Source organism: Abramis brama (assembly GCF_963993115.1).
Source record: "Abramis brama genome assembly, chromosome: 7".
NCBI lineage: Eukaryota > Metazoa > Chordata > Actinopteri > Cypriniformes > Leuciscidae > Abramis > Abramis brama.
This window is the reverse complement of record NC_139969.1, coordinates 18,219,304-18,247,077: the sequence shown is the minus strand read 5'-3', so window position 1 is coordinate 18,247,077 and position 27,774 is coordinate 18,219,304. Positions and strand designations below refer to the sequence as shown.

The 27,774-nt window shown below is 36.9% G+C and overlaps 3 protein-coding genes across 10 annotated transcripts in view; 2 read left to right on the top strand and 1 right to left on the bottom strand.

Annotated features, from left to right (window-relative positions):
- Window positions 1–554, bottom strand: part of amph (amphiphysin) — a 31,627-nt gene extending 31,073 nt beyond the window's left edge. For 2 of the 8 annotated variants that reach the window (XM_084120015.1, XM_084120018.1), the window contains exon 1: window positions 366–554. In XM_084120015.1, coding sequence (XP_083976141.1) covers window positions 366–434 — 69 coding nt within the window. In that variant the 5' untranslated portion in view covers window positions 435–554. The remainder of the gene's footprint in view (window positions 1–365) is intronic. The other 6 variants (XM_084120014.1, XM_084120017.1, XM_084120021.1 and 3 more) reach the window with 4 other exon arrangements.
- An 819-nt stretch (window positions 555–1,373) lies between these two features.
- Window positions 1,374–5,427, top strand: otulinb (OTU deubiquitinase with linear linkage specificity b). Its single transcript, XM_084118783.1, has 9 exons — window positions 1,374–1,432; window positions 1,681–1,848; window positions 1,965–2,189; window positions 2,766–2,836; window positions 2,938–3,044; window positions 3,114–3,254; window positions 3,397–3,513; window positions 3,979–4,248; window positions 4,838–5,427. Exons 2-9 carry the CDS (start codon window positions 1,718–1,720, stop codon window positions 5,093–5,095), a joined length of 1,320 nt encoding a protein of 439 aa, XP_083974909.1. The 5' UTR covers window positions 1,374–1,432; window positions 1,681–1,717; the 3' UTR covers window positions 5,096–5,427.
- A 1,535-nt stretch (window positions 5,428–6,962) lies between these two features.
- ankhb (ANKH inorganic pyrophosphate transport regulator b) lies at window positions 6,963–23,886 on the top strand. Its single transcript, XM_084118763.1, has 12 exons — window positions 6,963–7,478; window positions 10,092–10,308; window positions 11,546–11,664; window positions 13,779–13,862; window positions 14,369–14,539; window positions 14,755–14,889; window positions 15,663–15,755; window positions 17,014–17,109; window positions 20,720–20,849; window positions 21,848–21,971; window positions 22,125–22,224; window positions 23,608–23,886. Exons 1-12 carry the CDS (start codon window positions 7,383–7,385, stop codon window positions 23,746–23,748), a joined length of 1,506 nt encoding a protein of 501 aa, XP_083974889.1. The 5' UTR covers window positions 6,963–7,382; the 3' UTR covers window positions 23,749–23,886.
- The last annotated feature ends 3,888 nt before the right edge of the window (window positions 23,887–27,774 follow it).

Sequence of the window (27,774 nt, the reverse complement as noted above, 5' to 3'; positions counted from 1 at the left end):
AGTATGATCATTCCTCGAAGGTTTAAGAGGGATTTCAGTCATGGAGAGCTTCTCATAGTCGCTTTTAAATGGCAGTGCTGGCTAAGATTGCAGTCTGCGCATTTCTGACGCCAGCAATGATGTTGAAGTTCTGATGCACTGAAAATGTAAACTATGCATGTGAGAAAGGACAAATGAAAACGCATTTTCCTCTAACCTAAAATATTTCAGGTTCAATCGCACACCTGAATCTCCTTCCCCCTACCCGGAGCATCTGCTGGACAGCTCCACGAAGACAAAATGCTGCCTTTTGCTTTATCAAACGTCCTCTAAGAATCAAGTCGTTTTTTGATCCATCACAAATAAGAACATTATTAGACCCATACCTTTTCCTGTGCCCGACTGAGCCTCTTTTGGACGTTTTTGGCAAATATGCCCGTCTTAATTTCAGCCATGGCTGCTAGTGCTCTGAGACGAGAAAGGCGACGTTTCAGCACCTCCAGAGCAGAGGAGAGCGAAGGGGGAGGAGCGACATTTAAAGCCACAGCGCGCGCCACAGAGAACCCTCACCAACTATTCGTCAATATTAAGATGGTGGATATCAAATATGTTTGACAAATGCATCGTTATTTTTTCGTCGCAAGTAATGTGCTCTACTGCATCTCTTGTGGTTGCTTGTATCTTACACTCCTTTGCTCACGCTTTACGCTCCAATCCCTCCCCGTTGCCTACTTTTGATGCCCCCTTGATGGCGATCGGCAAAACAGGCGCAGTTTTTTTTATTTATTTTTTAAAGAAATGTTAATAAATGGCATTTTTCTGTTCCCTTTTTTATTTCTAATGTTTTATTTATCTTAGTGCAGTAGCTAGGCTATATAATATAAAGGATCCCCTATTTTTATTCATTACTATTAGAAATTGTATAGCCTACCCTTCAACAATTCTGAATAAACTAAATGCTGTCATCTAGTGGATGAAAAAAGTAGTGTATTATTTAACGGCTCTGAAAAACAGGCAACTTGTTTTGGTGTTTCTAGGTAATGTTACATTTCTTCAATAGTATATTGGCTTATTTATGTATAACGTTTATATATAAAAAATGAATGAATTAATTAAATAAAATAAATATTACAGCAAATGTTTAAACAGTGTTACCAGAAAACGAGGAACACCATTCTGAGATATTTTCCACTAAATGCCGATAAAACGGCCATATTTTATTGAGCTATGGTAACCGAACACTAACAAGACCAAACATGCCACATTATGCCGTAAGCAAGCACAAAAACTTCATAAACAAACAAGCTCAGCGACGCTTAAAGTAAGCGGACACGCCAACACAAAGCGGCTGCGCGCCGGAATTTCCGGAAAACTACATTTCCCTTAATCCCCCTTTCACCGGAAGTATTTATAGACTCTTTATAGTCCCCGTTCGGGTGGACAGTAACGGCAGGTAAGTTAAATACAAGCGCCTTTTTTTAGCAGTATTGTCTGAGTGTGATTAGTAAATCGTTGCAATAATAATTATTATTTGCTATTTGGAATGGTAATGTCACTGATGATATTGTGGAATCTGTTTGAATGCGGAAGTGTTTCTGTTTGTTTGCATTGTGATGTGTAGAAGTGCGCAAAAGTAAGGTAGTCACCTTCAAGCTTCACGTTTGATATTTAGTATTTATTTGTATTTCCCATCTGCATCAGCCCACCATGCAGAGATGCAGGTTGGACCTCCCTGCACATGTGTCATTGTGATTCAGGTACGAAGGATGTGCAGAATCGCCAAACTGACCAAGTCAAAACCATGAACAAAAAAACAAAGTTTGATTCTGGCCAAAAGAGTCAGAGTAAAAAATCCAAAAAGATTCATTGGTATGCCATAGCCCTGATTTATTTATTTATTTTTATTGCAAGTTGAAAGTTATTATAATATTTGTCAATTGTAAACATTTTATATCTAAGCATATGTTATTTCATGTTGGACATAGCTGGTCCTCTCTTAGATCGACACAGAGCACTCAAGGTCAGAAAGCAGAAGTGAAGGGCCGGGCTGCTGGAAAGGATGCTTATTCTCCTGGACCTGAGAGAAGCTCTGAATCTACCCACAGTATGCAAAAACGTGCTCAGGAGGAGGCCAAATCTACTCATAGTGACAGTAATTCATCCCAGCAACATCTGATGAAGACATCAAGGCCTGCTGAAGCTGAAAAAGGGTAATTCTTCCTGTCAAGATTCAATGCAGTGCAGTATGGCTGTGTAAAGTACTCCTCAAGTCAAAGATAAATTACAGAAGATAAAATTAATTCTCCTAAGGATAATTCTGGATGTCTACTGTCATTTGAAATTGAGGTTTAACTAGCTTTGTCATGTCAAGGAGAAAGACAAATCATTTGGGAATACATTTACATTTAATTTACATTTCAAATTTTACATTTGGATTTCAATAAAAAACTCACTATCACTTTTAGTTCTGGTAAAATGCTTATTTTAATAATTAATAGCTAATCTTTGGTCAAATAATTTACATGGTTTTAAACAATGAAAATTCATTAATATGTACAATATAGATTTTTAAACCAGGTTAAGTTTGCTTTGACATAAAATTATTTTTACTTGCCATGTAGAAAATGTAACTTGATTGTTTAATCACTTTTCTCCGCATCACTCAATCACATGCAGGAGAGATGTATAACCATAAAATATATGGTTACGTGACAAATATTATGCACCGTTTACTAGATTTAGGAAGTGACAAAAGTTAGTTTGTCAAGAGTCTTATTGTTTCTTAGTGAGGTGGACCTGTACAGAGGAGAAGAGGAAATAGAACAAGAACTGCTGGAGAAGCACCAGTCAAAGTCAGGTAGTGGCCAGTTTTGAATGTTCAATATGTATTAAAATGTTGGAGATATGTCTGTTAGGTTGTTTTTGTCTGAGCTAGAGGTGTCTTTATTCTCCCATCAGTGGCTGTTGGTGAGGCCCAGAGCAGTGTTTCAGCTGCCGAGGATCTTCAAACCTACAGCGAGAGAGAATGGAAAGGCAATACCACTAAAAGTCAGCTTATCCGAAAGGTGAGTCTTCTTCTCTCGCACATTTCTGTGTTTATTAAAGTAGCCTGCTCTCATCCGCATCTTTTTCAGGGTTATGAAGCAATAGCCAGTGAATTCAATCTATGCATAGTAAGAGGTGATAACTATTGTGCCCTGAGGGCGACACTCTTCCAGGTGCTCAGCCAATCCAAACAGCTTCCTGCCTGGTTACATGACTCTGACATCATTAAGGTAATTTAGCCTTATTGTGTTTAGACATTAGGCATCCTTATTACATCCCCTACTAATTCAGGACTTGCACAACGCAGCATATTAATATAGAATGTTATTATGTGTTAAATTAATTTGGTGCATTATGAATGTCTTGTTATAGTGGCCAAAAGAAATGCATTCTGATAAGGATTTTATTAAGGAGTGGCGGTTTCCATTTGAAAGCAAGACGAGCACAGTACAGCATCTTGAACAATGTCTGGAATTACTGAAGAAAAAGGTTACTTTTGTTATTTTTCTTCATTGCTTATGTATGAATATTTAAGTCTCTTATGCTCACAAATGCTGTATTTGTTATTTGATCAAAAATACAGAAACAAATAGTAATATTGTAAAATATCATTACACTTAAATGTACCTGTTTTCTATTTTAATACATTTAAAAATATATATTTATATTCCTGTGATGGCAAAGCTGTTTTTTCAGCATCATTACTCCAGTCTTCAGTGTCACATGATCCTTCAGAAATCATTCTAATATGCTGATTTGGTGCTTAAGAAACATTTCTTATTGTTATTAATGTTAAAAACAGTTGTGCTGCTTAATATTTTGTGGAAACCGCAATACATGTTTTTTCAGGATCCTTTGATAAATATATAAATTTCAAAAGAACAGCATTTGAAATTTAAATAATTAGTAACACGATAAATGTAATCTAATAATATTTTATTGCGTTGTCTTTAGTGGCAAGAGGCTGTTGAGTGTAAAACTCTTGAAGAGAGGGAGCGCATGTGCCAGCAGGTGTTCAGAGGTCATGATGAGGAGTATGAGCTTCTGGAAGCACTGAAGTTCTTGATGCTGAGGACTGCCATTCAGTTGCACTCAGATATGGAGAAGGGCTCTGACGTACCAGAGTTCTGCTGGCTCCTCTTTGCTCGTGACTCGTCCAAAGGCCCCAAGACCTTCCTCACCAACCATCTCAGACATGTAGGATTCAGTGGTGGGCTGGAACAGGTGAGCAAAATAACTTTTCACTTTATTTAATTCTGGACCAGTCATGAATGAATAATAACTACTAGAGACTGTTATTATACTACTGTCATTTAAAGGTAGGGATGGCAATTTCAGAGAGGCAGTAGCAAGCTAGCTTTGAAAGCATGAGATCATGTCTCAAAGCACATAACATTACAATAATAATGAACGTAAACAATCTCCAGTGCTCTTACTTGTACCACCTGACTGCTACAGATTAATTTGGCCATTGATAGTGTTGACATAGAAACGTATAAATCCGAGTCTGAGGATGTACTGTAACAGGAGGAACTGTAAAAGGCTGTCTACAACTCTGCATAGCATGAAACGCACTGATGATGTGTGATGTCTCCGCGAGCAGGGTGTGCTGTGGTATGGAAATGCAAATGTTGACAGGCAGGTAGGACAGCTTATGCAATTGGATGAACATTTTTTGGTCCTGAGACTTCCACAGAAGATATATGTAGATGTTTTAATATTGCCTACCCTACCTTTAATTCATGCCATTGTTTAAATGGTTGAAGTGATCGTATTTTTATGAAGGAACCTCTCCTGATGTAATGTTGTTTAGGTGGAGATGTGCCTTCTGGGTCATTCCCTTCAACAGACGATCCGGGTCGTTCGGCTGTATAAGTGTGACACAGAAGAGTTTATCACATACTACCCGAATGACCACAGGGAAGACTGGCCTCTTCTATGCTTGCTTACAGAAGATGACAGACACTACAATGCACTCGTACCCAAAAAGTCTTCCAAATTTGATGAACGCGGTAGGCCAAAGTGGAATCAACCCTCAGATGGACAATCAAACATAACTACACATCTTTAAAAAGTATACGGCAATCACACACAATCTACAGAACTCAGGAGTTACTGTACAATCATTTGTGCTTTCCACATTGCAGTTCTTGCATTTATGTTTTCGGATAATTTTTCCTTTCTTGTTTTAATTTTGATAAATGTAAAGATTTGTTATCCTTATTCTGCTACCAATGTAATTTTGGATAAAAGGATGCATTTCTAAATAAATCTTTGCAGTGGTTATATGAGACATAGCTGCACCTCCAGCTGGGATGGGAGATTTTTTTTAAATGATTTTCATTAGATTAATTTAAGGTTAATTATTGCTTTGCTTAATTACAATAAAAATGTATCCATACATCTAGACTTGTTCTTTTGCTTTTCTAGAATTTTAGGTATTACATTAAGCTAGTTTAGTGTCCCATTCGTTTTAAGATCTCTGTGTTCTTCCACTGGTTTCTATATCTTCTTGTACTGCCTTCTTCAGATGACGTCATCTTAACGGTCTGACCATTTATTACTTTGAAGAGCAATGTACTCACAGCGTGGGCAGGAAATGAGAAATGGCCACAGCTCAATAATTTACAAGCATCTGATGAAGCATGCATGCAGCATTACAACAGGCCGCCTCCATCTCAAATTAATTGTTCACTGAAACTTTTTAATGAAATGTCATGATGAAAGAGTAAAGAAATGCCAAGAGATGATTTAGACATTTGTGAATGCAGGAATCTTTTCTGATTTTAATCTGTCAATGGTTTCAGATTTTGTGAGCATAATAACTAAAAGCAGCATCTCTTGATCTTGTATGGTTTACATTTTATTGTGCCAAAAAAATTATAATTAGAAAATCTATCAAATATTTTGGAGCATGTTTTACAAGCACCTCCATACAGTATGTTTCTGACTGGCCAAGTCAATCTGCACTTGAAAAAATAAGTCCTGTAATTAATGGGAACCAGTGCAATGCAGAAGTTGCCTAATATGGTCTATATCAGGTGTTTCCAATCCTGTTCCTGGAGATCTACCTCCCTGCAAATGTAATATGTTAATTAAAATCTTCAGGAGCACTGAAAATGCCCCTCTGTTTATGGCCTCGCCCACTGATCTGATAACTGCTATTACTGTCCTGCAGAGACCTATACTTGGGAGCACTTGATATTTACAGACATGTATTTTGATCATAGACTGTAAAGATTTTGATCTGAACACTGCTGGTAGGTATACAGGAACAGGACTGGTCTATATTAATAATAATTTATTAGTTTAAATATTTTTAAGTCGTCCTTTAGCCCCCTTGGAGGTTTGCTGAGGCCCTTAGTGGTTGAGAAATTATTGAGCTATTCAATATATTTGTTAATTTGAACGAAAATTATATTTTTGCTTGTTGCATTTGTATATAACAAAAGTTTCTTTTGGGCTGCGCAGATGTGATAATTTCTCTCTCTACAGGAGTAGGAGTAAACACATGGAGCACAAAAGGAGATGTCGGTCACGGTCATAAAGATATATGTATGCATGATTGTGATTTGTGGGTGAACGGTCCCTTTAATTGCCAGTTTGACCGACAGCGGTGCTTCTCACAAGACTTGCCTGCTCCGTAGCCCCACCTGCTGGCCGACAAATAAGATGTTCGGTTTTCACTGAGATTCTTAAGCGTCGCTATATTTTTGTTTTTAAAATGTCTTTGTCTCAATTTGATATTTATTTATTGCGCTAACATTTCAGGTCAAATTAACGTGTAACATGCAGCCAGCCAGGTAAGATATAAAGACGAGGACGGCCATTTCATCCCCTTGTTGCATTAAGCCGTTATCTGAGAATGAACTCAATTTTGGACAGCCGTGTGTGTTGTTCAGCAGTGTATGTGTCCCTGCACGCAGCAGGTGACGTTTAGAAGAGGAGTGGCCTTTATGCAGCGACCGTCTCCCACGTGTTGTTAAGGAAGGATGATGATTTAAGTACAGTAAACAGAGTGGCCATCTACAGCAGAATAGCGGCGAGCCGAGCGACTCCATGTATATGGCTTGTGCCGCACTTAATCGCCGCGGCCGATTATATGCATCTTTTTCCTCTCCACTGATGGGTGAACAATGGAGAAGCCGTCAGCAGAAATTTCTGGTGACCCTCCTATTTTCCCATGCACCAGAACATTGTTTATGATGCTGTTGTTGTGTAGGAGGGCAGGGACGGACCTGATCTCGGTGGATTTCTGCTAGAAAACACTCAGAACGCGACAGGCGGTGACCGGCCTCTCATCCTTCCAGAACCGAGCAGCTGATGTTGGCAGTGCTGCCGCTATCTTCCCGGCGAACATGGTGAAATTCCCAGCGCTCACGCACTACTTGCCTCTCATCCGATTCCTGGTGCCGCTGGCCATTACCAACATAGCCATCGACCTCGGCGAACAGGCAAGTGTGAATGAATTGTCCGTTAAAAACAGCACTTCATGGCGTAAGATTGGTTGCGTATCCTTGGAGCTGAACACTGCAGCAATGGCATTCCTCAAGAGGTCTTTTTATCTGGCTCGCGCATGTAACGTTATAGTATGTTGTTAACGTAGGTTATGTGCTTTTATTTCGTAAGGAAACGGGCAAACAGCGGCCCTTCGTTAACAGGGCATCATCACAAACAACATGAGCCGATCAGCTGTGTTCGTCAACAGCTGGCCATACAGCGCATCCAATAACGTGTGTCACACCGAACAATGCAAAAGCAATCTGTCAGAGATGAATGTGCACTTTTGGATGGGCTGATTTTTGTTTTCACCTCTGCGTGAACTGGCCTTGTTTTTGTCAACCATTAACAAATGTACTGCGGCTTACAGTATTTATTTATTTTATCGCAGTCTCTGTATGTTTAAATGGGTTGGCTACAAAAACCCTTGGCTGATCAAATATTTTATTCATGTAATTCACATCTCATTTTGATGCTCTTATGTTTAATTCCAGAGGTTATACTAAATCATTTCTACACATTGGAAAGTCTTTCTCATTATCATGAGTTCCAAAGATTAAAAAAAAAATTGTTCACACTATTTAAACTCAAATATTTGTGCACAATCACTTTTTTTTATTGAATGTTTGAGGGCATTATAGACAGACCGATAATTGGTGTTTTGATATTGGGTCTTAAAATATTTGAATAGCATTATTTCATAATTGTTTGGATTTTGACACTTTTCACTGGAAAATAAATGGCTGTTATTCAGAAAATTTAATAATTATGTAATTGTTAAGCTACACATTTCACACTGGAGAATAAATGAAGACTTAAGATGCAAAAGCATCTAAGTGCCATCTGAAATTTTCTTCTAGAATGATCATTTTTATCATGCTTGTATGTTTATGTTCAGTTATTTCACTTTAATGGCAATGCAAATTACCTATTAATTGTCATTAAAGTGAAATTACTGAACTTAAACATACGAGCTTAATAAAAATGATCATTCTAGAAGAAAATTTCAGATGGCTTTTGCATCTGAAGTCTTCAAATGTTATTCAGTTCAGTAGCTTAACAATTACATAATAATAATTATAAATGTTTTTATTATATTTATAATGTTTTAGCGTTGCCGTATAATGAAAAGTTATTGTATTAAAAAGCAGAAATAAATCTATAAACTGGCTTTAAATATCAGTTATTAGAAACATATTGGCCATATTGGTTTATCCAGATGTTGCAATTGCAATTGATGTGGAAATGTTGAGTGTTGATGCAATCCCTCAGTTGTCATGATGACAAATTATTTTTTTGGTAAGTAAAGATCATATCAAAATGAGAATGAATTTGATGGATGCAAGTCACTACACTGAAGAATTCATTTGATTTTGGGAAAACTGGAATGAAATATTGCCTTTTGTTTTTGTTAGATACAAAATAAATTTTTCAGAATCACTTATAGCAGAAAGAAGAAATGTGAGCAGGAACCCTAAGAGCCTGTCTGCCCACATTAACAGACATCCATTATCTCTCTGCACATTGTTGTAAGACGTTGGAGATGAAGCGGCAGACAAAGAGAGTCAGAAGAAGGCAGCAGATAAGGAGGAAAAAAAGCGTACATTCATGTGTCCTTTTGACTTTATCTCTTATTGTACAGGACTTGCTGCTCATTAATTATGTGACTGATTATCTACTGTTTCATCCAAACGAAATCTTAAGATTTAAACATAAGCGATGTTCTCCTTAAACAGTAAATGTTACAGAATGGTGCCACCAGGTTAGAGTCGAGGACGGGACAGCAATGGTTATTTAATTGTGCAGTAACACCTACAACTTGAAGAGCAAGCAGAACTTATGTACACCTCAGCATTTTCCAACAAGTTTGACATCTGACACATTTACAAATCACCTTCTCATGTGACGGGGATATATTCTGGATATATTTTACAGCTTTATTGTCACAATAAAGTCGGTTATCATTGAGACACTTTAGAGTTACTCTATCTCCACTTTCTTTGAGAGGTTTGAGACTACATTGACTTTTGATTCTGATCACACTTTTCAGGTGTTTATCTCAATAAAAGTCCATGAATAAATGTAATCTTATAACTCTTCTTCCTTTTTCTGCTTAGAAATGTTCCTTGATGGACAGTGTACAGACTTTTATACTGTGATATTTAGCAGCACATGGTGCATTGTGACACTAAAGTTTTTTTTTTTTACACATATTCAGCTTAAAAGAGAGAGAAGCCAGCGGTCCCGTGTAACACAAACCTATCCAGCGTAGCAAATACCAGTCCTCACATTTAGATCCTTTTCTGGGGGACATGCCATGAAAGGCATTTAGTCAGTTGATACAGGGGTAGTGCTGTATATCTTGGGTATAAAACCCTCTTTGTGTTAAAGAATCCAATGCGGGGTGATAGTTTATCACCATTTCAATTCATCCCTCCACTTTAGAAAATTGATAATGCGACTAAATCTGGATTATTTTAATCACTCTACTAGCCTGTTTTTTTCTATAATGCTGGAAAAAAGGTGTTTCTGATAAATTTGTATAATTTCTCTCTCTTCCTAAACAGGCTTTAAACAGGGGAATAGCAGCAGTCAAAGAGGATGCTGTGGAAATGCTGGCCAGCTATGGTCTGGCCTACTCCCTCATGAAGTTCTTCACAGGCCCTATGAGTGATTTCAAGAACGTAGGGCTGGTGTTTGTCAACAGCAAACGGGACAGAACCAAGGCGGTCCTCTGTATGGTCGCTGCAGGAACCGTGGCTATCATTTTCCATTCTCTCATTGGTCAGTCTGCCAGTCTATCATTTCCTCACTCCAACTCTTGCATGCGTTTGTACTAAATGTACAGGGCACAGCGATTTGTTTTGCACTTTTCTAAACAAATATGTCATGATGGTAGACTTAGTAAGCGGTGTTATGACTGGAGAAGGACCTCAAATGGTCTTAATCACGCAGACTCTACTCATAGAAGGCAGATGTAACTATTCTCTGGAAAAGTCATTGCACAAAGGAACATTATATTCCAAACACGGTTCATCCGCTGTGTTGACGGAAAGGCTTTTTTGCCAGGTTACTACATGCCTGTCCAGTGTACTCCCTGTGAATGGAGAGGCCTCTCTCAAACAAACTATCCAAACTCACGGGGGTAGTAGATTGCCATTTATTTTCGGATCTTCGTTCGTCCTCTATTATTATATTGTCATTAAACAAATTGGGCAAAATACTGCACTCCTACTCAGCAGGAAATAAGTTCTGCCACCCATATTTACCAAATTACAAATACTTAAGTTTGTGGGTTGTGGTTAAAAACGGTCCAATCGTCTTTAAACAGTCTAAATTTGCAGTGTAATTAGTCATTTAACTAGAAGAATGAAGGATATTCACCTTGAATACGTCAGTTTCTCTACCCCAAATTCATTTGCATTTACACAAATAGTCATTTACACACAAAGCAAAAAATTGGAGCCATTTTCAGCTGCTCCGCAGTGCCCATGTGACGGTTACTGCTATGAGTGCATGAAGAAAGAATGTTGCCAGGGTAACCTCGAGGGATATAGGATACAAACCACCACCCTCTTGGAGGAGGGCATGAATTTTTCACCACTATGCCAACACCTATCTGCCGCACTTAATGATGTGCTTTTAAATGAAGAACTTATAGTCTGTTAACATAACATGGTCACACTCCATCATCTTGCGTGCGGTCTCAGACTTTTGCCCATTTGCACAGACACTGAGTTTTGTAGGGCTGTCATCCATCTGTGGATCACGTCACTGCACACATTACTGAGAAAAAGGGAAAAGACATGGGAGACATGAGAACTTCTGTCTTTGCATGTTATTTTTAAAATTATATTATATTATCCATCCATTCTCCACAACTTATTCTATGTAGGGTCACAGGGATGCCTATCCCAGAGTAATATAATATAATATTAGAACTTCTGTGTCCTTGCATGTCATTTGTGTACATTATTGATAAATATACAAATTAATCTTGTTATCACTTTTCCTTGTTTAGCCTACACAGATCTTGGCTATTACATCATTAACAAACTGCATCATGTGGATGAGTCTGTGGGGAGTAAGACCCGGAAGGCGTTTTTCTATCTGGCTGCTTTTCCTTTACTTGACGCCATGGTGAGTGACATAACATCTCTGGAGATATTCGGTCGTAATGTCATAATAAGTTCTTGCTCTGACCGTCAGATCTGGCTCGTCTGCCTGGCACAGATGGGCAGAGAGTGTGTGTGTGTTTAATCGTGTGGTACAGCCAGGCATCAGAGCCTATTCAGATCTGGAAAACCATCAAGCTCCTTTGGATAAATAACAGCCCACGCAGAACGTCCTGTGCCTCTCAATGGAGGTTAAACTGCAGCAATGTTTTGTTAAGTGTTATGTCTCTAGACTAGAAATTGAACTCAACTATTTTTTTTTATAAACAAATGGAACTACATATAAATGCTAAGCAGCAAAACTATTTAGGACATTGCTAATAATTAGAAATGTTTCTTGAGCACCAAGACTGGAGTAATTATACAGAAAATCCAGGAGTAAATTATATTTTGAAATATGTGACCCTGGATCAGAAAACCGCACGGGTGTATTTGTGGCAATAGCCAACAATACATTGTATGGGTCAAAATTATCGATTTTTCTTTTATGCCAAAAATCATTAGGATATTAAGTAAAGATCATGTTCCATGAAGATATTTTGTACATTTCCTACTGTAAATATATCAAAAAATTATTTTTGTGAGTGGATGCAGCAAAAGCGAGAACATAAATGGACAACTTTAAAGGCGATTTTCTCAATGTTTCGATTTTTTTCGACCCTCAGATTCCAGATTTTCAAATAGTTGTATCTCGGCCAAATATTGTCCTATCATAACTAACCATACATCAATGAAAGGCATATTTATTCAGCTTTCAGATGATGTATAAATCTCAATTTCAAAAAATTGACCCTTGTGACTGGTTTTGTGGTCCAGGATCACGCATATAAAATAGAAAACAGTTACTTTAAAGTGTAAAAATATTTCACAATATTACTGTTAATTTTAATATTTTGATCAGATAAATGCATACAAAATCAGACTCAAGAACTTTGAATGGTAGTGGATACTGTAATATAAAACTACATGAATAATGTCATGAATAATGTTTATTTTAATGGCTTTGCAATGTTATCATAAATATATAGTATGCAAATGCATCAATATAGTACTATATGAGTAAAATACACCCTACAATTTAATATAATATGTTAAACTGTAAACAATCAGTTAAAGGTTCACTCTATGGATGCAATAATAAGCATTTTTAAAAAACTGGTACAATGAGATGACATTATCCTACTCTAACCATCACACATTAAATATAAATTTAACAGTGTAAAAGAAGTGAAGATTAGAAGATTAAAAGTGAAAAGGGGAGACAATTACATTTTAATTCGGCCGTGTGAAAACAAACCTGGAAGGAGACATGAGGATTTGGGGAGAAAAACAAGAGATTCTTAGTACATTCCAGTGAATTATTCATGGGATATATCGTAAATTAAATTGGGAGAATAGAACAGACAACAAATGCACTGTAGTAGGGATATTAGGGATGACCATATCGGTATCGGCTGCTATATTTTCATTTTTAATGTTATTGTTATCATCCCAATGAAAAAATTGGGCCGATATATTAAAGCTGATCAATAATGGATTATTTCCTTCAGCTGAGACACATCAGATGCACACTGTTCACCGTGATGGTTTTGAATTGCTTAAAATATGATTGGAATCACTTCAAAAGGAGAATATAGTTAAGTGCAACATACGGTTAAGAGAACATCATCCGAACACCACGCCGCGCACATGTAACAAAGCATACAGACAAGAGAGACATGACAAAACAGGAGTGTCAGAGCTCTGTCACAGAACCAAGAAATACACTAGACAGAAGTGACAAAACCCTGACAATTTCACATTAAAAATATCAAGCTGACGTCTGAAAATAGAACATGAAAGAAATCTTGCAGCTTATTTAGTCACTGATGGATAAGGATTATTTGTAGCGCATTTGTACGTTTTTTTTTTTTTTTTTTAGCGCAACCTTATGATTTGAATTGGTTTGTCTCAGTCTTTTTGAGTGCAACATTCCCAAACTGGAAGTGGCTTCTATAATCTAAAACGCAGTAGGCTCATCAGGAAAAAAAGTGGATTGGATTAGTGACAGTTGATATTAGCTCTTGTCTCTGGTTCCAGGCCTGGACTCATGCTGGAATCCTTCTGAAGCACAAGCACAGTCTCCTGGTGGGATGTGCCTCTATTTCTGATGTTGTTGCACAGGTAAGTGCATGATTTCAGATGCATATTTACAATCTGTATTGATATGTTAGTGTTGTTTATATTTTCAATGTTCTGTGGATGTGAATATGGTTGTGTATAAAGGATAATTGAAGGTGAGATAATGTGATATAATGGGTTATCTATAATGTCAATGCTCTTCATAGCCGTGGTTTAATTAGTTGTTATTTATCATGTATTTGGGTTTGAATTAATAATAGTCTGTATGTGTCATGAGAATGGCTATATTTATCACTGCCATATTTATCACTGCCATTATAATCAGTCTCTCTCTCTCTCTCTTTCTCTTTCTCTTTCTCTCTCTTTCTCTCTCTCTCTCTCTCTCTCTCTCTCTCTCTCTCTCTCTCTCTCTCTCTCTCTCTCTTTCTCTTTATCTCTCTTTCTCTCTTTCTCTCTTTCTCTCTCTCTCTCTCTCTCTCTCTCTCTCTCTCTCTCTCTCTCTCTCTCTCTCTCTCTCTCTCTCTCTCTCTCTCTCTCTCTCTCTCTAGGTTGTATTTGTGGCTATTTTGCTCCACAGTCACCTGGAGTGTGTGGAGCCCTTGTTGATCCCAATCCTCTCTCTGTATATGGGAGCTTTGGTACGCTTCACTATCGTTGGTTTGGGGTACTACAGGACCGTTCATGACAACATCCCTGACTCCAGTGGGCCAGAGGTTGGGGTACGTCCATTGACTCTCTTTACACCAATTCAACCAACTGGCATTTTATTGTGTAAATCTGTTGCTATTGTCCTTCTCAGTTTAGTATCACAGCTACATTGGTCAGTTTATTGTTTTTTTATACTAATTTCTCCTTGCTCTGCCCCTTCAAATGTGTGCTATATACTGACAATCTGTATTGATATGTTAGTATTGTTTATACCTCTGTGTAATAGGGTGATGCCACTATTAAAAAGATGCTAAGCTTTTGGTGGCCGTTGGCTCTTATCCTGGCTACGCAGCGGATTAGCAGACCCATCGTCAACCTGTTTGTGTCACGGGATCTGAAAGGAAGCACAGCTGCCACAGAGGTTAGTCTGGCATAAGCACTGATGCCTTTACAGTATTTAAATATCAACTTGTAGTCATAATCATTATTTTCAGTCATTTAGATACAGCATATGTGAGAATATGTAGCTAATATTTAAACTTGGCTATACATAGTGAAAGGCTTCAGCAGCTCTGCATATTTTTTTGCTATGAAAATATGCTGAGAAGGGTTGGAGGAAATGTTTTAGTTCTTCTAAATTACCAATTTGCAATCTATTTTTACTTTAAGCAGTGCTGTCAGATGTAAACAGAGTTGGACTTGATTTTGTTGTTAACTAAAACTATTTTAAAAAAATCGGCATTTGAAATAAAATATAAATATTAAATGAAAAACTTTTACTAAAATAAGTTTAAGTACTAAAATTGCAGGCTGATAGGTCCTTATCTCACTTGGTCGCTATAATCTCTCAGAGAGTTGTCATGACAGAAATACAGTAATAGCAAATAAATACTAAAATAACACATAATAATAAAACTCATTTAATCTCATAGTGCTCATTTCATCATAGAGTGGGATAACTGGGTCTTTGCATCCTGAGTGCTGCATTTATGGACCAACTTTACCACTTTTTCTCCTGCATTATTTTTAAATCTAGGTTTAAACAATTACTGTAATGACAAAACAAGTTTTAATGTCACTTTAGTTGTTTGGTGCCTAGATGTCAGAAATATTTTACGTCACTCAGCTCGTACATTATAAACAGATTAGATTGTGGCTGTTTAATGTTACCATCATCTTTCCGTTGTTTTCTAGGCTGTTGCAGTTCTCACAGCAACATATCCAGTGGGTCACATGCCATATGGCTGGCTCACTGAACTCAGAGCTGTTTACCCTGCATTTGACAAGGTAAGTGTTTGTTGTTATTTCAACTAACATTTTTTTTTAATCCTTAAACATACACTACTCAGACTGCTTAATGCTGACCATCCTCTGCATATATACTTAAGTTCATCATCTCCTCCCAGTATTCTTCCTGAATGATCAGTAAAAGGAATCAGTGTGCAGTTTTTTGCTTTTTAATTTATACCACACTGTCTAACTTTGTCTCAAGGGATGACTAAATTAGTTTATATCTTCCACCTTTCGTGCTAATACTGCAGTATGTCTATTATCTTGTTCTACTTTATGACAAAGCAATTATTTTTTGGGTAAACAGAGTGGGTTCATGGAGACAGACCTGCAGCTAGAGTCCCAGAGACTGTAATTAAAAAGGCGCACAGTGGTGTGGTGTTATTTATGGATATTTTCCCAAAGAAAAATGACTCAGGATCCACAATTAGGAAGTCCACAGGAAATGGGTTGACGTTCTCTGGCTGCAGGTGGCTGGCCAACCGTAGATAATTTTTTAATGGATAAAGATGATCTACATTACTCTTTAAAGGTCTGTAAGATTTGAAAAATAAATGTTTTTCAGTAAGGTCACTTATGCTCACCAAGGCTACATTTATTTGACCAAAAATACAGTTAAAAAAGTAATACTGTGTCGGTGCCAATAGCCCCATGGTTAACGTGCCGACATATAGCGCAACTGCGCCTCCGGCGACCCGAGTTCGATTCCCAGCTCGAGGTCCTTTGCCGATCCCCTTCCCCTCTCTCTCCACCCCACGCTTTCCTGTCAGAATCTCTACTGTCCTATCAAATAAAGGCACAAAAAGACCAAAAACATAACTTGAAAAAAAATAAATAAATAATACTGTGAAATATTATTACAATTCAAAATAACTGTAATTAATGTAATTTAATCATGTGATGGCAAAGCTGAGTTTTCAACAGCTCTTGTTCAAATGAAATATTTCTTAGTATTATCAATGTTGACAACAGCTGTGCTGCTTCATATTTTTGTGCTGCTTTAATTTTTTCTTAATATTGTGGAAACAGTGATACATTTTTTCATATAATAAATATCTTTACTGTGACTTTTGATCAATTAAATGCATCCTTGCTGAATAAAAGTATTAATTTCTTTAAAAAAAAATCTTACTGACCCCAAACTTTTGAATGATAGTGTACATTATAAATGCTCAAAACATTGTACATTATAAAGAAGAAATTAACTGCTTTCCTCACGTCTGCTGTTTGTCTTTGTTCTCTTCTCATTTTCTAGAATAACCCGAGCAACAAGTTGGCCAGCAGCAGTGCAGTTGTGACAAAATCCGACATCAAGCGCTTCACTTTTGTTTGTTTGGCTCTTTCTATAACAGTAAGTTAATCCACATTCTCAATCTTCGTTCTCCGTCTGGCTTTAATAAAGCTTGTTTCATATTTTGGTATCTGCAGTTTGCTGAAGTTCAGGGACTTTAAAGGTGCTGTGGGAGTTTATTGTGACCGTGGGCTGCAGTCATATTTTTTGTTTAGCCAATCAGGAAGAGCTTTCTATCTGTCAATCAAAACAGCCTATAGATGGAAAGCACGAAAATTAAACATGGCAGATAGAGTTAGTTAGTTCACTTCACTTAAGCTGTAACTGACTGTATTTAAGTGAGATACTCCACATGATGGGCATTTTGACAGCTGTGTCTGTATTTGACCATTCAGGCGCAAAGAGAACTGAATTCAGGCAGAGTTTGAAAGAGCTCTGTCTGAAAGAGCGCATCTGGTGTGTGTCATTCAGCCTGATACCATGAGTTCTTTTTTTCACAACTTACTGCGCGTAATAACTTGTTAAACTCTTTTTGAAGATCCTCATTAAATGTAAACACGCGCTTCTTTGACATCTTCACATCTGACTTGATCTCCTCCACGCTCTCTAATATCCCGCCTTCACTTACTGCAAGTTTACTCGATAACGAACTGTGATTGGATGGTAATTGTGTTCTCCAAAATATCATATGATGAGTACATTTGATTAGCCATTCTCGCATGACAGAAGACTACTGCACCCTTTTATGATCACCCAAGAAGTAATACGGGACAAAACAAGATTTTTTCCTAAGCTGGGACACTAAAAATAGAGCTGAAAACGGGACGTCTGGTCACCCTAAATAGGGTCATGTCTAATCAGTAGTTAAATCTGGCTACAGCGCACTTAGTTGGTGGTTTTCTTTTATATACTTTGCTGCCTTTTTTTTTTTACATGTATAATATATAAACCCACATAGCGTAATCAGTAAAAAAAATATTTTATATATATATTTTATTCTTCCATTTGTCCCCTGAATTTAAAATGCAATAGACAAAAATCCAAAGGCTTCTTTATTCAGCTACTAAACACATAGTTGTAAAGCCGTAAGGAGTGCATTAGGGATATTGTGTTTTGTTATTGTGAGTACTTTTAGAGTCAAGCTAAATGATTAATTGATGCTGTCTGCTTCTGTAACCGGGTCATATCTTCCCTCCCTGGCCTAGATAAAAGCCTGCGTAGTATTTCACTACAGTGATCATTTTTATTCCATAATTTCACTTCTCTGTCAGTGATGTGGAGGGAGAATCATAATTGTATTAGTATGAGTCTGTCATTAGTACAGCAAGGCTTGTGTTTAATCTCTTATGTAAGCGCTATATTGTTTTGCCCAGATGGCTTCTTCACTAAAATGTTGCATGAATGTGCCACTATGGATGAATACTATGGTTTCTTTACATTTTAACTCAAAGGCATCTAGATTTTATATCAACATTTTGCTTAGAAATTTCCCCTTTGGACTTTATTGTTAATTAAATATCATTGATGGTTGGCTTGTGTTGTTGATTTTAAGGAGTTGTCGCAAGTGTTGAGATCTGCTCTCAGCTCCTTGTGCCTTGTGTCTGGCCATACATATCTGTGCATACGCTTCTAATTCCAGTGCTGTTACCCACATTTCAAAGGCTCTTCTCCACCCAGATAGATATAAACACTTATGAGTGTAAATGATAGTGTTTTGATAGCTGTGTCAACAGGGTAAGTATAATATACCAGCTTCCAGATGTGTGCTGGCTCTAAAATTAACATGCTATATACTATATTACATTCCGCTAGATAACCAGTACCATCAGAGTGCCTTTTCACAGAAATAACCAGGAATACAGTGAGGAAAATAAGTATTTGAACACCCTGCTATTTTGCAAGTTCTCCCACTTGGAAATCATGGAGGGGTCTGAAATTGTCATCGTAGGTGCATGTCCACTGTGAGAGACATAATCTAAAAAAAAAAATCCAGAAATCACAATATATGATTTTTTAACTATTTATTTGTATGATACAGCTGCAAATAAGTATTTGAACACCTGTCTATCAGCTAGAATTCTGACCCTCAAAGACCTGTTAGTCTGCCTTTAAAATGTCCACCTGCACTCCATTTATTATCCTAAATTAGATGCACCTGTTTGAGGTCGTTAGCTGCATAAAGACACCTGTCCACCCCATACAATCAGTAAGAATCCAACTACTAACATGGCCAAGACCAAAGAGCTGTCCAAAGACACTAGAGACAAAATTGTACACCTCCACAAGGCTGGAAAGGGCTACGGGGAAATTGCCAAGCAGCTTGGTGAAAAAAGATCCACTGTTGGAGCAATCATTAGAAAATGGAAGAAGCTAAACATGACTGTCAATCTCCCTCGGACTGGGGCTCCATGCAAGATCTCACCTCGTGGGGTCTCAATGATCCTAAGAAAGGTGAGAAATCAGCCCAGAACTACACGGGAGGAGCTGGTCAATGACCTGAAAAGAGCTGGGACCACCGTTTCCAAGGTTACTGTTGGTAATACACTAAGACGTCATGGTTTGAAATCATGCATGGCACGGAAGGTTCCCCTGCTTAAACCAGCACATGTCAAGGCCCATCTTAAGTTTGCCAATGACTATTTGGATGATTCAGAGGAGTCATGGGAGAAAGTCATGTGGTCAGATGAGACCAAAATAGAACTTTTTGGTCATAATTCCACTAAACGTGTTTGGAGGAAGAAGAATGATGAGTACCATCCCAAGAACACCATCCCTACTGTGAAGCATGGGGGTGGTAGCATCATGCTTTGGGGGTGTTTTTCTGCACATGGGACAGGGCGACTGCACTGTATTAAGGAGAGGATGACCGGGGCCATGTATTGCAAGATTTTGGGGAACAACCTCCTTCCCTCAGTTAGAGCATTGAAGATGGGTCGAGGCTGGGTCTTCCAACATGACAATGACCCGAAGCACACAGCCAGGATAACCAAGGAGTGGCTCTGTAAGAAGCATATCAAGGTTCTGGCGTGGCCTAGCCAGTCTCCAGACCTAAACCCAATAGAGAATCTTTGGAGGGAGCTCAAACTCCGTGTTTCTCAGCGACATCCCAGAAACCTGACTGATCTAGAGAAGATCTGTGTGGAGGAGTGGGCCAAAATCCCTCCTGCAGTGTGTGCAAACCTGGTGAAAAACTACAGGAAACGTTTGACCTCTGTAATTGCAAACAAAGGCTACTGTACCAAATATTAACATTGATTTTCTCAGGTGTTCAAATACTTATTTGCAGCTGTATCATACAAATAAATAGTTAAAAAATCATACATTGTCATTTCTGGATTTTTTTTTTTAGATTATGTCTCTCACAGTGGACATGCACCTACGATGACAATTTCAGACCCCTCCATGATTTCTAAGTGGGAGAACTTGCAAAATAGCAGGGTGTTCAAATACTTATTTTCCTCGCTGTACATATATATTTTTTTTTGGTGAATATTATATTTTATTTTATTTTATTTATTGACTTTGTCCTATTTTGTTATGTTATGTTATGTTATGTTATGTTATGTTATGTTATGTTATGTTATGTTATGTTATGTTATGTTATGTTATGTTATGTTATGTGAGATTTTCTATATAGTCCCATTCAGGTAGTCTGTCTTCTTCTGTGCAGCTCTGTTTTGTGGTGTTCTGGGCGCCACACATTTCTGAGAGGATCCTGGTGGATATCATAGGAGTAGATCATGCCTTTGCTGAGCTGTGTATCGCCCCATTACGGATTTTCTCCTTCTTTCCCATTCCAGGTATTGCACTTTTAGTAGATTTCCATAAAGACACAAACATTTTACACAATTTTGAGAAACCATGATACATTTTACATTTTCATTGAATCATTTAGCAGATTTAGCAGACTTTTATCCAAATCGATTTACGATCCAAAGGGATTTTTTCAGGATATACCGTATCTGATAAATTGAGAGTTCAAAAGAACAGCATTTCTCTGAAATAAAAATCTTCTATAACATTATAACCCTTGGTTTCACAGACAAGGCTTAAGCTATTCCCAGACTAAAATGCATGTTTGCGCTGTTTTAACTGAAAGCAACTTGTTCTGAAACATCTTAAAATATGTCAGTGCTATTGTTGTGTCTCAAGATGCACACCAGTAATGTTTCTTTCTAAGGCACGTTTATAAAAGCTACTTAAATGCCCTAATTGAACTAAGGCCTAATCCTGGTTTAATCTAAGCCCTGTCTGTGAAACCAGGCCTAAATGCCTTTACTGTCACTTTTGATCAAATTAATGCGTCATTGCTGAATAAAAGTATTAATTTCTTGGAAAAAATGGTACTGACCCCAACATTTGAACAGTAGTGTATATTGAACTTTGTGAATGACCCATGTTCAAATTCTGTTTAAATCTGCAGAACTTTCTGTAAAGTCTTGTAGCTGCAAATTCTCCAGGGGCCTTCTCATGACAAACAAAAATGGTTGATCTAGGGTCTGATGTGCAGTGCATCATCAAATGGACAGATGGTCTTAGGGGGACCAGTTGCTCTTTAAAAAAATGTCCATTTGAAAAGGCAAAGGTCATGCTTCAGTTACAATGCTCCAGGCTTACAGAAACTGAGAGAGAAAGAATCACAATGAGAGCTCAAAGTACCTTCGAATTTTATTGTACTCGACTTTTATGATATAACGATACTGATAGCCAAGCAATCACTGGCGTGTAAAACATGTTCACATGATTGCTTGAGACCGAATTTGCATGAACTGAATTCTCTTTTGTTTTTTATCATCAGTGACGATTCGTGCTCACCTGACTGGTTGGCTCATGACCCTGAAGAAAACCTTTGTCCTGGCACCCAGCTCTGTCCTCCGCATCATTGTCCTCATCACCAGTCTCATAGTGCTGCCTTACATGGGGTAAGTGTGTTGTGCTTGATTCTACACCATTACCGAGTAGAAACCTGAAACATGCATATTACTAATTGCTGTACTTTAGTGCATCAGACTTGTAAATTGTATATTAAAATGTATTAGACTTGTTAGAAAGCTTTTTATGCTCAAATTGTGCAGGGTACATGGGGCCACACTTGGTGTTGGATCTCTGCTGGCTGGTTTCCTTGGGGAGTCTACTATGGTTGCAATCGCAGCATGCTATGTCTACCGAAAACAGGTACAATAACACTGAAGCCTGTAGGTTTTTCTGATGATTAAAGTTGCTTTCTATTTGAATAGTTAATACAGTAAAAGAGCAATACATATTCAGTTCTGCGCTAACACAATGGCCATGAATCTCCAGACATGTTCATTCCAATACTGTATTGTGGATTATAAGCACACACACACAGGAGACTGAGGGTAGTTATTTCAATAAATAAAGTCCAGTCCAGTCAAAAGTCCAGTTACATAAATGTGTTTTCTCTAGCAGTGATTTTGTATGCTCATTTCAAAATTCAAGAAGGATTATTATTCAGTCTTCCAAGTTAAACTTTTGCCTGAACAAGTAAACACAATAAAACCACACAGATGTATAAGACTATGTCATGTCATGAAGGTAGATTTAAGAACAAGGACTTTCCCCCATAAATATCAGTTTGTCATTTAACATGTTGCAAAAGTAAATTCTGTTATTTTAAACTTTTATTCAGCAAATAATCCTGAAAAATGTATCACAGTTTCTACAAAAATATCAATGTTGATTATAAGAAACATTTCTTGAGCAGAAAATAAGCATATTAGAATAATTTCTGAAGGATCATGTGCTTCAAATTCAGCTTTGCCATCATAGAAATAAATTACATTTTAAAATAAATTTAAATGGAAAACAGTTATTTTTCACAATATTAATGTTTTTACTGCATCATATAAACGCAGCCTTGGCAAGTAAAGAGAGTAAACAGATCTTTTCGACCACAAACTTTTGAACAGTATTGTACATTACTCTTTACATTTTTATTATTTCATGAATGAAAACTCTTATTTTTAAAAATCCTATGTGGTTTCTCATCTCTATTTCCCAACATACCCCATATAGTGGCACAAAATGCTCCATTCTTGTTTTGTAAATTAAATTGTAATTGTATATAGTAACACTTCACAATAAGTTTTTTAGCTAATTAAATGAAATAACAATGAAAGATACTTCTACAGCATTTATTAATCTTAGCTAATGTTAATCTCAACATTTACTAATACGTTTTTAAGATCAAAAGTTGCATCTGTTAACATTAGTTAATGCACTGTGAACGAACTAAGTAGCATTAACAAAGGTTAATAAATGCTGTATACAATATATTGCTTATTGTTAGCTCATGCATTAACTAATGTTAACAAATGACACCTTATTGCAAAGTGTTACCTTTTACAAACTCTGCATCACATATTTCATTGTAAAACCTTTGTAAACCATTCTATCATAAAATGTCACATTCGGTTTGATATGACAAATTATGTAAGGATGGCTTATGAATGCTTTAAACATAAATAGGTTCTGCTCGTGTTTAATCAGTGAAACCCGGCCAGTGCGTTGGTGTAAAATGACTTTCTGCCCACACAGAAGAAAAAGAAAGACTCAGATGAAGACTTGACCATTGACGGGGAGGACTCTGCCCCCATGAACGAGGTCAGGGCCGGGGGCCGCATGGACGACATCGTGGAGTTAAGAGAAGAGGATGAGGAAGAGCTGGAAGAAGACTGAGCTGTGGATTCTAGGCTGAGCAGGATGCATTGTGGGAATCGGGGCCTTCTTGCTTTCTCGGGCAGTGTACCTATTGCTTACTGTCCCCTTGCTGCCGCCCTTTCCCTCCTGCCGAAGCGAGAGCGCAGCTCACTTTTAAATGTGCACAGTTTAAATAAACACAGAGGGAGATTTAGATATCAGTTATGAAGACTTCAGGTGTCCGCTGCAGCATATCTTTGTTACAGTACACACGCAGACATACAAATGCGTACATGCGTCTTCCAGCTGCCGTCAGGAGATATTTTTCTTCTGATGCAGGACAGTGAAGATATTAATTTGTACCAAAGCAGTGTTGTGCATTAACTTATTTTTTCTGTATGCTGATCTTTAATGTGCTGCCGTCCTACACATTTCAAAGGAACGACTATGCTAAATGGAGTTCCATCATTCGCTTGGAATGTATTTCCTGTTCCTTCTTCTTCTTTACCTCTACTATTTCACAGAAAGGACAGACTTGATAAGTTTTTTGAGGTTCAGGGGCAGTGACCTGTGTTACTGCACAGTTTCAAGGACCAACTCAAATGTCAACAGAGGTTAAATATACATATATATATATAAATAAATATATATATGTACATATTTATATTGGAATTGAGAATGAATTTGATGGGCATCTTAGAAAACAACAGTTTCAGAGTGACAAATGGTTGGAGTTTATGGGTCATCTAGAGGACCTATTTTTTTAAATATACATACCATATGTTGTAGGTGTATAAAATATGATACATTTTGTATGGGTGATGTTGTGAACTCTGTATATTGTATGAAAAGAACGAATTGGACTGTGTTTTCATAATGAAGTCTATTGGAAGTATTTTTTGTTTTGTTTGAAGTATTTATTTTGTATCTCAGGATGTTCGTGATGGAAAATATTAAAGTACTTTAAAGTCTGATTAATGATCCCTCCCCGTGAGCTGTTTTTCGGGTTCTCCATTGGACAATGATACACAGCTGTTAAGGGTGTCTTAAGCCGGTGTTTGTTAATCTAGATTATAGTAAGTGAAGTCTGGCTTAGCTTGTATTAGAGATTTCCTGGACAATACAAAGTAACGATAGAAACGTTTATTACAGTTTCAAAAAAGTCTTTGGTCCTCTTATTAAACATTGAAAATGTGGTTTAAAGTGGTTTATGATGAGGTTCTTATGTTCTGTCTTCTATTAAAATGAAGAAAAGTGGGTGTGTTTGTCACTTTTACTGCAGCTGATGAGAAGTCTGCTACACAGAAAATGGAAAATGATACTATAGATGTCACATATATCGAGAAAATATGTCATAATTTTACTCATCCTCGTGTCTTTCCAAAACTGTGACTTTCTTTCTTCTGTGAAACACAAAATTTCAAAATATATATTTAGAAAAAGTGTCCTTATAATGAAAATGAAAAGTGTTCCATGTTGTTTTACACATATATATATATATATATATATATATAAAAAGAAACTAAGTAAACTAAATTAGATCAAATCGACATCTAGTTTGCATTGTGACTCGTAAAAATGGGAGCAAATACATTGATTTCATAGCGGTGAAATGACGCCCCTTGTCGTGCAACTTTGACACTGCAATGAGCATAGACAGTATATAAAGGCAATGACATCTGAAAAAGGAGGGCGAGTGTAATTTTAGAGCCGTGTCTAGATGATCACACCCCGCCTGTGTTTTTTTTTTTTTTTTTACAATAATTTTAAATTCGTTAGCACTAATTAATGCGTTAAGTGCCATTTTTACTGCATTTAATATATTTTCTAGTTGTATAAATTAGTTGAACAAGCATCACAATTGTTAACATGAATATGTTAACATTATCATGTAATTTATAACTAGTAATAAGAATATAGTAATTTCTTGATGCCTAGTGCATTAAAGTGATATAGTTCAGCTAGAAATAAAAATAAAATAAGTAAAAATAAAATAATAAATAAAATAATTCTGTCATCATTTACTTCCAAAACTATGACTTACTTTCTTGCAAAACACAAAATAAGATATTTTGAAGAATGCTTCCACTGCTTTTGTCCATATAAGCTAATCAAAGTCAATGGGGTCCAAAACAACATGGGACACTTTTCATTTTACATTCTACACTACCGTTCAAAAGTTTGCGGTCAGTAAGATTTTTAATGTTTTTAAAAGAAGTATCTTCTGCTCACCAAGGCTGCATTTATTTGATTAAAAATACAAACAAAAACAGAAATATTGTGAAATATTATTACAATTTAAAACAGCTGTTTTCTATGTGAATATATAGTTAAGTGTAATTTATTCCTGTGATCAAAGCTGAATTTTCAGCATCATTACTCCAGTCTTCAGTGTCACGTGATCCTTCAGAAATCATTCTAATATCGTCACCTTCCTAAAATAATTGCCCAAGTCATTTTTTGACAAAAATGATTTTTTTGTATAAGTCATCTCCTCATGATGCTGGCCACCTCTGGTAAAATCCCCACATCCTCAGTTGAACAGATCATGCAGTTCTACCCTGTAGTGTAATGGCCTATGTCAAGAGTGTGACTTAGGCCGTTTTATTTGGCCTAAGTCAAAAGATTTTACAAGCAATTTTAAAATTTTAAAAGGCAATTTTACAAGCTTTTCAAGATGGGAGCTGCATCAAGAAGAACGAACCTCTGAAGTTATTTTTTTGTGTGTTTTCTGAGAAACCTGAAAAATGACAATTATTTTAGGAAGGTGACGATATGATGATTTGATGCTCAAGAAACATTTATGATTATTATCAATGTTGAAAACAGTTTTTTACATTTTTATTTCATGATGCTATGATGAATAGAAAGTTCAAAAGAACAGCATTTATCTGAAATCTAAAGCTTTTGTAACATTAAACACTACCGTTCAAAAGTTTGGGGTCAGTAAGAATTTTAATTAAATCAATACTTTTATTCATCAAGTATGAGTTAAACTGATCAAAAGTTACAGTAAAGACATTTATAATGTTAGAAAATATTCTATTTTAAATAAATGCTGTTCTTTTGAACTTTCTATTCATCAAACAATTTTGAAAAACTGTTTTCAACATTGATAATAATAATGGATGTTTCTTGAGCATCAAATCATCATATTAGAATGATTTCTGAAGGATCATGTGACACTGAAGACTGGAGTAATGATCACAGGAATAAATTACATTTTAAAATATATTAAAATAGAAAACAGTCATTTTAAATTGTCATATTTCACAATATTACTGTTGGGTTTTTTATTGTTTTTTATCAAATAAATGCAGCCTTGGTGAGCAGAAGAGACTTCTTTTAAAAATATTAAAAAATCTTACTGACCCCAAACTTTTGAACGGTAGTGTATATTTAGAATTTTTGTGTTTCACAGAAGAAAGAAAGTCACAGTTTTGGAAAGACATGAGGGTGAGTAAAATTATGACAGAATTTTCATTTTTGGTTGAACTATCTCTTTGAATTTTGCCGTTTCCAGTTGTTCTGGAGTCAACAAACTTTGATTGTAAATGCAGTGTTCCATCAATGTCATCCTTTTTCATTAATCAACCATTTTCCCTATACTGTTTGAGCTATATTTTGACGTGTTACCTGGCAGACATCTGATGTGTATAGCTGTGATTAAACAGAAACTCTTGGCCTCCTCCCATGTTGAAGTGCTGAAGGTCCAACGCAGTACAGTGCATTCCCATGGGGTCAGGCTTTCCCTTGTGCACACTTGGCTCTGAGATAAAAACATTTAATAGTAACCCCAATGTAAAAGCCCTCCCATCCCCACTGCCCTCAGCACTCTGTCACACCCAGGGCCCTCTCTCATGACTAAACATGGGCCTTTGGCATTCTGCAAATTAGGAAAAGACAGATCAAGCTGCATGTCTGCTAGTAAAGTAGACCTGTAGACCAACTGTGCGAGAGGGTCGGGCCTATAATGAATCTGTGCTCAGCCATATCTTACGTCATTATATGCCATGTTGAGTAAGTCTTGAAAAGTATCAGTCCATAAACAGAGCCTTGCTTCGC